Source organism: Canis lupus, chromosome 15 (genome assembly GCF_003254725.2).
Source record: "Canis lupus dingo isolate Sandy chromosome 15, ASM325472v2, whole genome shotgun sequence".
Taxonomy (NCBI): Eukaryota; Metazoa; Chordata; class Mammalia; order Carnivora; family Canidae; genus Canis; species Canis lupus.
In genome coordinates, this window is record NC_064257.1 from 820891 (window position 1) to 834452 (window position 13562).

Genomic DNA, 13562 nt, shown 5'->3' on the forward strand with positions numbered 1-13562 from the left:
GTCCAGCTCCATGTTCAGTGCAGAATCTGCTTCAGATTCTCCCTCTGGCTCCCTGCCCCTTTGCCCCTCTCCCCATTTGCGCTCTTTCTCTCTCTCTCTACTCTCTCCACTATTCTCTCCCACCTTCTCTGCTTTTCTTCCCTTCCTTCCTACAAAACTGCACTGCTTCTATGCAAGAGGGTTTTGGAAGACACGGAATAATACTAGTTCCTTGAGTCAGAGCCAAAAAATCCTGTAGCTGCAGTTTCCATGATACCTAAGAGGTCTGGGCTATATGGCTCAAGGAGCTACAATAAAAACAGGCTCAGCAACAAGGGATGTCACTCATCTTGGGTATGGAAGAGGAAAGCCCCCCCAAAGCAGTCTAGCCCCTTGCCCTGAATGTTTGACACAACCCTATCTAAACCACACTGGGTCCCACTTCATTCCAGCTTGCGTTTGATCACTTTGCCCACCACTTCAGAGGCTGATCATGCTGAAAAGATGAGACATGGTGCACAGCATCTAAGCCCTTCTGGTTCTTCACCATAGTTTATTTCTTTCAGTGTGACTCCAACTACCTACTACCCCACCATTGTTGATTCTATAAATCAATTTCATTTTGATTATTAAAAATGCTGAAATTGGTTGTATCTTTGTAAGATTCCTTTTTTTTTCCTTTAAAAAAGAAAATAGTCCATTACATTCTTCATATAAATTTTCCCTGTGAGGAAGATTTTAACAGAAACACATCCTCTGCTCCCCAATTTCTTCCTCCATTCTAATTGGCCAAGCAATAAAGAAAGACAGACAGCAAGAGGAGAGTAGCAAATGATCAGTACAATCACACTGGTGTATTTTAGAAAAATGCGACTTGCTTCAAAATTCAAAATCAGAATGAATAGACTTTACAATACCTGTTCTCTCTGTTTGGTGTCCACAGTTTTCCCAGGGGAGTGGTTTCCAAGTTGCTTATTCTCTTGAGATTCATGAATCTCTCCTTTAAGTTTTTCAACCTCAAATACAAAAGCATTTTGAATATGAGAATATGGGGTTTGGGGAGGTGGTCTGCTTTGTTTTTAAAAGATACAAGGAATACTGAATACATCCCTTATGAAAACATTTCAAACTATACACATAGGTATAGAGAATAAAAATTGAAAATTTCTTTCACATAATCTTACCCCACAATCCCATTTCCCTTTCCAGAAGTAACACTGTTCAGAATTTACTCTTCTTGAGTTTTATCATGTATGTATATATATGTATGTGCATGTATTAAGTATATTTTAAGTATTATTATAATAACTTATTATATAGCTTATATTACTTATAATATACTTAATATGTACATATATGTATTAAATATGTAAATGCACAAAGACTAAGACAACTTGAACAGTTGTTCATTCTTTTTATGATGGTGTTTTAAAAATGAAAAAAAAAACAAATAATACAAAATCTACCATGCTGACCATTTTTAAGTGCACAGTTCAGTACTATTAAGTACCTTCTAATTATTATGCAACCATCACCACCATAAATCTCCAAAATTCTTTTCATCTTGCAAGACTGAAATTCTATGCCCATTGAAGAACTCCCTATCCTGTCCTCTCCCCGCAGTCCCAAACAACCAATCTACTTTCTGTCTGTATGATTTTGACTACTCTAAGTACCTCACATAAGGGGAATCATACACTATTTTTCCTTTTGTGACTTACATTTCAATTAACATAATGTCTTCAAATCTTATCCATGTTGTAGCATAGAATAGAATTTCCTTCCTATTGGGTTGCCTGGGTGGCTCCACAGTTGAGCATCTGCCTTTGGCTTAGGGCGTGCGTGATCCTGGAGTCCTGGGGTCAAGTTCCACATCAGGTTCCCTGAATGGAGCCTGCTTCTCCCTCTGCCTATGTCTCTGCCTCTCTCTCTGTGTCTCTCATGAATAAATAAATACAATATTTTTTAAAAAAGAATTTCCTTCCTATTTAAGGCTGAATAATATTCTATTGTATATTCCACATTCTATTTATCTATTTATCCAACAAGGGATACTTGAATTGCTTCAAACTTTTGGCTGTCATGGATAACACTGCTATGAACATGAGTGTGCAAGTATCTGTTCAAGTCCCTGCTTTCAATTCTTTGGGTATATACTCAAAAGCAGAATTGCTCAATTAAATGGTAATTCTATATTTACTTTTTAAAGAAAATGCCATGCTGGTTCCTATAGTGACTGCAGCATAATTTTTCATTCTCAACAACAATGCACATGGGTTCCAATTTCTCCATATTACCATCAACTTGTCAATTGCCATATTACTTGTCATTTTCTATTGTTTTGATAAGAGCCATCCTAATGGGTACTTTTTTTTTTATAAATTTATTTTTTTATTGGTGTTCAATTTGCCAACATATAGAATAACACCCAGTGCTCATCCCATCAAGTGCCCCCCTCAGTACCCGTCACCCAGTCACCCCCATCCCCTACCACCTCCCCTTCCACCACCCCTAGTTCATTTCCTAATGAGTACTTTTATCCATTCTTGCAACAAGTATATTGTGAGCACTTAGTATATGCCAGGTGTTGTGTGAGACACTAGAGATATAACTGTAAAATGAAAATAAACTAAAATCGGGGGCAACTGGGTGGCTCAGTTGGTTAAGCATTTGCCTTTGGGTCAGGTCATGATCCCAAGGTCCTGGGATCGAGCCCCACATGGGGCTCCCTACTGAATAGGGAGTCTGTTTCACCCTCTCCTCCCTGCTTGTGCTTTTTGTTGCTATCTCTGTCTCTCTCTCAAATAAAATCTTTTTAAAAACCCATTAAAAATGTTTTTAAGATTTTTTTATTTATTCAGAGAGAGAAGCAGAGACACAGGCAGAGGGAGAAGCAGGTTCCATACAGGAATCCCAATGCAGGACTCGATCCTGGGACTCCAGGATCACGCCCTGGGCCAAAGGCAGGCACTAAACCGCTGAGCCACCCAGGCACCCCAAAACCCACTAAAATTGAAGAGACATATATCCAGAACTTGGAAGTACACATTAAAAATCAATAGAGGATGAAAAAGAAATAATTAAAAAATGTGACACAACTCAAACTTATCCAATAAAATAGAGAAATAATTTCTATTTGGTAAATTAAGTATAAACTATTACCTAAATCCTTATTAAAAAGAAAAGATCCTAAACTGACATAATAGCATTAACATTACTGTTTAGCATGGGTAGTTAAAATGTATAAAACATAAATACTGATAGACTGCATCTAGGTCAGAGTATGGCATCTATCTGGGATATGATAGGCACCAGGATTGGTCCTCAGTAATCATATGTATACAGTGCTCTAGCTGCTGATTGTTATTATAAACACATTTAAATAAATTCTAAGAAAAATTACATTGAACAACTTACCACTTCTCCAAGCATTTTCTTTTCTGAGTCAAGTGATCGAACCCGATTCCTTAAAGCCAGAATTTCCTCATCTAGTCTCTGATTATGTTCCTTTGCTTTCTGTAGGTCAACTGAATCTAAAATAGAACAGAACACAGTTGGTTCGACTGGATCAAAGTTTTGATTTGAGGTACTAACTTTAAAACTAAGGAAGTACTATTTCCTGGCTTCTTGTCAGTCCTACCATGTTTCTGCATATGTGGATCTCTGCACAGGAGAGCTGCTATGCTCTCAAGTCCAGCCCTAGAATATTCTAACAACCTATTGAAACAGAAAAGAACTTTTTTATTTCTCACACTAGACTAATGAGCTGGATTTTTTTGAGAATAGGATTTCCAGCAACAGAGGTTCTTTAGGGAATTGTACTTTTAAAGCCGTGGAGCCTACCTCCTAAAAGTTAAACAATCGAGAAAATCAACTTCCTATCTTGCTTGTGGTCCTCTCTTACATATCACATATTACTCCTAGACTCTTCTCTTCTACTTAGCAACAGTAAGGCCCCACAGATGACAAGTGATGAGCCACGAGCCGTGGACAGCCAGATTTTCCTAGCTAAATCAAGTTCATGCATCAAAATCATCTTTCTGCCTCCACCACAGCCCATAAAATGGTAGTTCCCTCTGAGTTTAGCACCTCATGTTAAGACCTGCTCTTTCCAGCTTTCATCAGTTTCAATATTGCAAACTTGCTGCCTGAGACTTTCCTAAATTTGTAGCTGTTTCTTTGAGCCACTTCCACTCATATTTCTTATTTTTCTTCTGTTGCCTTAAATTCTCTTTTGTTTTCCTTCTTCATCACTTGTTTTGTATTAATTATTCTTCATGTTCTTTCTTTATTTTTAGTTTTCCTCTTCCCATCTACTTTTCTCCCTTAGTATTTTTTTAATTTGAAAAATTCTGAAAACGTACCAAAAAGGGGGAAAAATTATTCACAATCCCACCCTATCTATGTGTGAGTGGGTGTGGATTTAGAGTGAGAGAGACAGGCAGAGGCAAAGACAGAGACATTTGGTTTTTGGCCTGTGCAATATTTAAAGATTTAAACAATGCTACATAATCTGTCTGCAAATTCACCACTTGTGAACATGTCATGGATGTCTTTACAGCACAATCCTTATAAAGCCATCCATTTCTCATTTGCAACTATTTTTAGATTAGTTTTACTGGATTTTGCTTTTCCTACAAATGGAATCTTAATATATGTATTTTTCATGTCAGGCTTCTTTTGCTCAATATATATTTTGGCGATGCCATCTGTCATATCGATAATTTGTTTCTCTCTACTCTTTAGTCCATCTTATTCATATACCACTTATTAACTATAAATCTTCATCCAGTCTCTCATTTTGTTCTGTACAATGCACCATTGTCCAAATGTGTCATCATGTGTGTCACTTTTCCCCTACTGAAGAAGATTCAGGTGCATTGCTGACGCTTTACTCTTATAAATAATTCTAAAATCATTATCCTTGTTCATCAATCTTTAGGCACTTATGAAATTATTTCCAAAAAACAAATTCCCAGAAATGGGAAAGCTGGATCAGAGGATATGTGCATTTAGAAAATTTAATAGATATTGCCAAATCACTCCTTAAAAAGATTGCACAAAGTTACATTCTGCCCATTTCTCCACACTGAATGTTACCAGAATTTTAATTTTCATAAATCTTAAAAATGCAGTTGAATAATGGCTTGTTTTAAAGGTTTATTTATTTATTTGAGAGAGAGAGAGAGAGAGAGAGAGAGAATGGACCAGAGGGGGAAGGAAGAGAAACCCAAGCAGACTCCACACTAAGTACGGGAGCCTGACTCAGGGCTCAGTCTTTTTTTTTTTTTTTTTTTAGGGCTCAGTCTTATGACACTGAGATCAGGCCTGAGCCGAACCCAAGAGTTGGACACTTAACCAACTCCACCACCCAGGCATCCCAAATAATGGCTTGTTTTTAAATGCAATATGTTTTGCTGATCACAAATGAATATAGGCTTTTTGTTTAAAAGTAAAACTGTACAGTTATCTTCAAGTGAATATTCTCATCTAACCCTTACTCAAAGGGTTAGATGACCCAAAATAATATTAATACTTAGTAAATATTCATCAAAATATTTTATATGCATATACAGACAAGGGTTGTATTAAAAGTATTTATCAACTGCTAAAGTATGGGTCCTCACCTATAAGAACGTAGCTCTGGAGTAGAGTTCTAGAGAACTGCCAAGTATTATCCCTTTAATGCCTGGGAAGACAAGGGGTTGGAAGGACTCAGATAGTTGAGGTAGATGGTAGACAGCTGAAAGACTCAGGGTAGCAGCTATTTACAACTTATACAAAATTATTCCAGTGTCTTCACTGTCATACATTAATGTGTACCACTTCATAGCCATCCTATGGGCATACACACAGACACACACATCCAAAAAATAAAAACTAAAATAACATTATACTACATATATTACTCTACAGCTTGCTTTTTTTAACTTGATAATATATCATAGACATCTATTCATGTCTGTGCACATAGATCTACATCCTTCTTATTCATAGACGCACAGTCATTTAGTTAGCCAATCCACTGTGGATAAACACAACTTAATTTTGCTACCCCAAAAGTTTTCCTTTCTCTCTGTACTTTTACAAGTTCTTCTATAGTCATTAGTGATAGTGTAGTATTTTTGTCTGGTTTTGATATCAGGGTAATGCTGACCACTTAAAAGCTGGAAAGTATTCTGGAAGACTTTATGTAAAATCGATATCATTTATCCTTAAAAATTTTCTCAGAAAAAAAATTTTTCTTAGACATCTGAGCCTAGAGTTTTCTTCATGGGAAGATTTTTATCTACAAATTTATTTCCTTTGGCAGATTTCTTCTTCTTTTTTTTTTTTCTTTTAAGATTTAATTATTTATTTGAGAGAGAGAAGGAGGGCAAGAACAAGCAGGAGAAGAGGGAGAAGCAGATTCCTCACCAAGCAGAGAGCCCACATGGGGCTCAATCCCAGGACTCTGGGATCATGACCCTAGCCAAAGATAGATGCTTAAGGACTGAGCTACCCAGGCAGCCCGGCAGATTTCTTCTTGAGTGAGGATTGGCAGTTTGTCTTTGAAGAAATGTGCACAAGTCATATGGATCCTCAAATTTATTGGCATAAAGTTGTTCAAAATATTCTCTTATTATCTTTTTGGTCTGTAGAAATGTTCTTCCTGTCATTTCTTATATTGGTGATTTGTTGTCTTCTCTTTTTTTTTTTTTTTCATGATCAATCAAGTTAGAAATTTATCAGTGTTATTGATCCCTCCAAATAACCACATTTGGTTCCATAATTTACTCTCTTGTGGTTCTGTCTTTAATTGTATTGACTTCAAGTCTTATTTTTAATACTTCTTTCATTGCACTTGATGTGGATTTAATTTGGTCTTCTTATTCTGGGTTTTTAAGGTGAAAGTGTAGATCACTTTGAGTCCTTTCTTGATTTCTGGTATAAGCATTAAATGATATAAATTCCCATCTAAGTACTGTTTTAGTTACTTTTACCAAATATTGATATGCTTTTTTTTTTCATTTTCATTCAAGTTAATTCATGGAAAATATTTTCTAATATCCCTTGTAATTTTTTCTTTGATCACATGGCAATTTAGAAATATCTTGTTTGGTTTCCAAATATTTGGAGATTGTCTAAACATACTTCTGTTATTGATTCTTAGTTCAATTCCATTATGGTCAGAGAACACAATTTGTGTGATTGTAGTTCTTCCACAGAAAGTTGTTTGATGGCTCAGTATGGCCTTTCCTTGAGAATGTTCCATGTGTACTTGAAAAGTATGTGTAATCTGATGGACTTTTCTATAATTATTAATTTGGTCATGTTGGTTGGTACTATCCTTAAGTCTTTATCTTTACTGATTTTGTTTTCTTATTTTTTTTCAGTTCCTAAGAAAGTAGTGTTCATTTTATAATTGCATTGATATATTTTTGAAAAGGAGGGTTAGCAACTCTAATCACCAATTATAATGTGTGGATTTTTTCCCCTCACACATCCAGGCAATTCTTGGACAGTAGCCAGGTATCCTATAATTCAACTCAATTCTGGCATTATCTAGTTGGAGACAGCATCAGATTCTACAGGTTAAGAGCTCAGTTCCACAAGAATGCCCACCACTTCAGATACCAAAGACAAATCCATGTTGTTACCTGTGCTTCTGACTGACCGGTTATAAATCAGAGGTTGCAAATCATCTTAGTTCAAATGATTTGGTAGAGGGGCTCACAGAATTTAGGGAAACATTTTATCCACTAGATTTCTGGTTTGTTATAAAGGGATATAACTCAAGAATAATCTAATGGAAGAGATGCATAGGGAAAGACGTGAGGAGCTTCCATATCCTCTCTGGGCACACCACTCTCCCCAAATCTCCATGTGGTCACCAACTCAGAAGCTCTCCAGACCCTGTCCTTTGGGATTTTTACAAAGGCTTCATTCATAGGCATGATTGATGAAGTCATTGGCCATTAGTACTGAACTCAATCTCTACCGGCTGTCCCCTTCCAGCCTTGGTAACCTAGGGGCTTTCCAAAAGCCCTCCTTAAGATAATAAAAGACATTTTTTATCACTCCCATTGCAGGAAATTTCAAGGGTTTTTGAAGCTTGGTGCCAGAAACAGGGCCAAAGACCAAATATATATTTCTTATTATAAATCACAATATCACTGGGGAAACCTAGTTTTAGAATTATTTAAAACAAGTAAAGGATTTTAATTATTTTTGTAGTTGCTACCATTATAACACTCAAAGTTCATTGTATTATTTATATCTGGTAGCATTTTTACATAGTTCAGCTAGGGTCAGATTAATTCACCAGGGATTCCAAGCCTATTGGCTTCCCAGTGAGCAAGTATGTATGAAGTATTGCTAAATTCATCATAATGTGTCTTGATCTCAGTAGTAAAATATGTGCTATTTCTGTTGACCACAGGTTTTAGAGTTAGATATATTTGGGTTCAAATACCAGCCCTATATTACTTAATTCATTAATACTCAGTGTAGCTATTGGATAACTCACTAAACCTTGCCATAACTCAGCTTCTTTGTCTAAGAAATGGGAATGATAATACTCACTATTTGGAATTGTGAGGATTAGAGTCAATGCATATAAAGTGCCTGATAGATAGAATGCCTGCTATTTAGTAAGAAATAAGTGGTAGTAGCAGTAATAGTAGTAGAAATAATAACAGTGACAATAGTGCTTTATCACTATTATTAAAGACATTATGTTAAATTGTGTATAATACACTTGTTATTATTTAGTGTATTATTAATCATATCTGCTAACATGCATCACTCACCATTTTCTTGCAGCTTCGTCAAATTTTCTTTCAATTTCTTAATTTCTAGCTGAGCCTTCTCAAGTGCAGAATCTAAAGAAAAAAGAAAATCTTTCTGTAAGGAGCAAATGATTAGCATTCCCTTTCTTTGGAAAACTCACTTTCTGCTGATTGTCCTTTGAGTTTCCACAAAATGTCACCTCCAGGAAACTCTTCCAGACTCCCCTTAGTGTTCTCACTGCACCCTATCATTATTCCTGATTGTGCAGTCTCGCAAGAGTTCTGTTTCCCTAACTGAGTCCATGTTGAAGAGTTTGGATCACAATAAACAATAGGAACAACTAAACTTTTTAAGCATGATACTCTCAGCTTCAATTACACTCAGAAATATTTAAAATTAATTCCTTCAATTAGTAATATTTAGAATTCTACCAGTAGTGGGGTGCCTGGGTGGCTCAGTCAGTTGAGCATCCAAGTCTTGATTCTGGCGTGGGTCATGATCTCAGGTTGTGAGACTGAGCCCCACGTCAGGCTCCAAGCACAGCAGGGGGTCTGCTTGAGGTTCTCTCTCTCCTCCTCCCTCTCTCTTTGCCCCTCCCCTGCCCCATGCATGCACGCTCTAAATAAATAAGACAAAACTTTTTTAAAAAATAATTTTACCAGTAGTTGCTAGAAACATCAAGACAACAAAATTTCAGGAAATACCTTTTGATACTATTGAAGAATTATATGAAGATGGCCAAATGGTACAGGGCAAGGACATGGGGCACTGGAGTCTATTGGATTTGGGTTCTCTAATCCAGGTTTTATCACTTTGCTTCCTTGGGTCTAGTCATTACCAGTGATATGTTTGGTGGGCTTCTATGTCAGGATGAAGAACCTCTCAGAAGTAAGAGGCTAACATGACCCTTATAAGAGATCATTCCTAATCACAAAGTAAATACATCAGCAAAATTGTGCATGTTTTATTATTACTCCCCAAACGCTCAATTCTTTGGAGTAAATCCCAGTCTGATCTACTAGATTCACCTAAAATTATATTCCTGACCATAACAATAGTTACTACCACTGCTACCAACAGCAGCAGCTACTAGTGTCAGATATATTAACATTATAACAAATCTTCAAAGCAAATACTAGCATTCCTATTTTATGGATAAGATAAAGGAGGCTCAGAAAAATTAAGCAATTTGCTCAGAGTCACATAATTGGTAAATGATAAAGCTGGGATCTGAACTCAGGTCTGTTTGAGTATGCTATGCCAGAGATGTGAGAATAGCTTCTGTTTTATTAAGACAATGGTTTTCTGGGACGCCTGGGTGGCTCAGTAGTTTAGTGTCTGCCTTTGGCTCAGGGTGTAATCCCGGGTGTCTGGGATTGAGTCCTGTATCGGGTTCCTTACAGAGGGCCTGCTTCTCCCTCTGCCCATATCTCTGCCTCTCTCTCTCTGTGTTTCTCATGAATTAAAAAAAAAAAAATCTTAAAAAAAAAAAAGACCATGGTTTTCTAATATGTTTGTCTCTGGAAGGAGAGTGAGTAAGAGAACACTGAATGTTCTGGGAACTACATGTAGTTTAATACTCCTTGGGTCTACAGTGCAAAGGATTACGGGAAATATAGGGTATGAAGCCATATAGATAGGCAAGAGCCAAACCAGAAAGGCCTTTGGGAAGCTCAGTATTTATCCTTCAGAATAAAATTTTTATGGAAGATTAAAGTCCTGAGGAGGTAATCGAGAGGTTCTGCAAACATTTGATTTGATTTCCACTTAAAAAGCAACAGCAACCCATTTTTACATTAACACATACAGCCAAATATATCATATACAAAACTCAAATATATCAGAGACCACCAAATGCATTAACTCACGTTGCCAGGTTAGCTTCTCCTGCCATGCTCATGCAGACATGTGAAAATCATAGCTCTCCATTATTTCTCTTAAACTAGTAATATTTCTAACACTGTGTTGGTTGTAGGTTTCGGAGACCTCTCTATTATTTGACAGTTTAATTTTCTAAGTCTATTCCTTTAATGGTTACCCTAGATAATTTTTTAGAACTTCTTTTACTATGGAATATTTCAGACATATACAAAAGTAGATACAATAGTTAAGGAAATACCTATATCTATCATCCAGCTTTTAACAATTATTAAGCCATAGCCAATCTTGTTTCATTTGCATCCTTAAATATTACATATATATACAGAGTTCTATCAACTTTTAGAAGCAACCAACATTCTTTGCCACATGGTCTCCTCCATCTTCAAAGTCAGCAAAGGAGAATTTCCCTCATGTTGAATCCTTCTCCTACTTTGAGTATTTTTCACCCAGAAAAGACTAAGCCCTTTTAAGGGCTCATCTGATCAGGTCAAGATAATCTCTTTTTCTTAAAGGCAACTGATTTGGGACCTTAACTACATCTGTAAAGGCTCTTCACAGGAGCATCTATATTGTATTTGATTGAATTAACTGGTAAAAAGAATATTTACACCAAGTGGGGCTCTTGGAGACCATCTTAGCTTTCTATCTAATATATCTATTTCCTCCAGTTCTTATATTTTTAACAGCTTTATTGAGGTATAATTTTTGAGGTACAATTTACATAAAATTCACCTATTTTAAGTGTACAATTAAGTGACTTTTAGTATATTTACATATGTGCAACCACCACCATAATCTGATTTTAGAACATTTTATCACCCCCTAAAGAAACTTCATGACCATTTAGTTGGCCCTGATCTCAGCCCCAGGCAACCACTAATCTACTTTCTCTCTATATAGATTTGCCTTTTCTGGACACTTCACATAAATGGAATCATATAATATATAACCTTTTGCATCTGACTTTTTTCCTTAGTATTATGTTTTTCAGATTCATCCATGTTGTAGCAAGTATAAGTATTTTGGTTTTTTTATAGGCAAATTGTATTCATTGCATGAATATTAGGAGTCCCCTAAATCACTCCCAGGTTTGGTGACTCTTAGGACTTGCCTTACAGGACAAAAGATATACTAATATTCACAGCTAAGATTTACTACAACAAAAGGATACAAAACAAAATCAACAAAGTTAAAAGGTAAATGGGGCAAAGTCCAGAGGAAATCAGGCTCACGTGCCCAAGAGTCTTCTCTTGGATGTGCTTAATTTCTCCAGCATGTGTGAAATGTTGTTTATCAGAGGAGTTCACTAGAGACTCAGTGCCCAAGATTTTTGTTTGGGGCTGGTCACATATATACCACCTTCTACCCATCAAGTACCAAAATTCCAGTTTCTTGGAAGGAAAGGAGGTGCCCAGCACTGTGGCACTGTGATTTGTAATAAGAAATATGTATTTGGTCTTGTTTTCAATCCATTTCTGGCACAGAGATCCTAAAACCCTTGGAATTTCTTAGGTGATGAAAGTGATAAAGGCATCTTATGTTAATGAGGTGACTCCTGGACCACGCTTAACAACAGAGGCTGGTTTCCAGAAGAACCAACCATGCGATTAAAGGGTTGAACTTGGTGGCTCAATCAGTTAAGCATCTGCCTTTGGTTCAAGTCATGATCCCAGGGTCCTGGGATTAAGTCCCACGTTGGGCTTCTGCTCGGTGGGGAGCCTGCTTCTCCCTCTCCCTCTGCCTTTCCCCCTGCTTGTGCTTGCGCTTTCTCTCTCTCTCTCTCTCTCTCTCCTCTGTGTGTGTGTGTTTGTGTGTGTGTGTGTGTAAAATAAATGGATGGAATCTTTAAACAAATAAAATAAAAATCAAACAAAGGGTTGGAACTTCCAATTATCCTCTGACCTCCAGGGACAGGAGAGGAGCTGGAGGTTGAATCAATTACCTATAGCCAATAATTTAATCAACCATGTCTATGTAATGAAGCCCCCATAAAAACCCAGGAGAGGGTTTGGAGAGCTTCTGGATTGGTGAACACATGGAGATTTGGGGAGGATGGTGCACTCAGAGGGGCATCCCCTTCTATCTGGCTATTCCTGATTTGTATTCTTTTATAACAAACCAGTAACCTTGTGACAAAATGTTAGAATTTCTGAGTTCTGTTAGTCACTAGCAAATTAATTGAACCCAAGGAGGGGTAATTAGAACTTCTGATCTAAAAATAAATAAATAAATAAATAAATAAATAAATAAATAAATAAAGAACTTCCAATCTACACCCAGTTGGCAGAAGCACACAGGTGATACCCTAGGCTTGCAACTGGCATCTGAGGAGGTGGGGAGCAGTCTTATAAGACTGAGCCTTAATCTGCGCAATCTTTTCAAAAAAAAAAAAAAAAAGAGGAGGGCACCTGGGTGGCTCAGTTGGTTAAGCGTCCAACTCTTGATTTTGGCTCAGCTCATGATCTTGGGGTGAGATCAAGCCCTGGGTGGGGCTCCATGCTCAGCTTAGGATTCTCTCTCTCCTTTTCTCTCCTCCCCTGCCCCTTGCAGGCACATGCTTTCTCTCTCTCTTCAAAACAAAACAAAACAAAACTGAGCCTTAATCTGTAGAATCCAACACTATATCCAGGTGAACAGTGTTAGAATTAATGGAAAATAGTGTTAGAATTAAGTTGAATTGTAGGACACCCAACTGATGTCCAAGAACTGCTTGGTCGTAATGAGAGACACCTCCCTCTTCCACATTAAAATTGGGATCCAGGAACCCTAAATAAGTAAGTGTAAGCCACATAGTTTGTACAAACATTAAGGCACAGTGAGCCACTATTACCAGTTAGGGAATGGTGAGAACCTTCCCAAAATTCAAGTTCCCAGATGTTATCCAAGGACTGACCTTCAAGCATGCCTTTCTAAGGATAGCAGCGTCAAGT

At 37.1% G+C, this 13562-nt stretch overlaps 1 protein-coding gene across 1 annotated transcript in view; it reads right to left on the bottom strand.

Annotated features, from left to right (window-relative positions):
* Positions 1-13562, bottom strand: part of CCDC30 (coiled-coil domain containing 30) — a 118852-nt gene that overhangs the window by 80859 nt on the left and 24431 nt on the right. Inside the window, exons 6-8 of the mRNA XM_049093958.1 lie at positions 8772-8843; positions 3397-3512; positions 897-995 (exon numbers count right to left, since the gene is read on the bottom strand). Coding sequence (XP_048949915.1) covers positions 897-995; positions 3397-3512; positions 8772-8843 — 287 coding nt within the window. The remainder of the gene's footprint in view (positions 1-896; positions 996-3396; positions 3513-8771; positions 8844-13562) is intronic.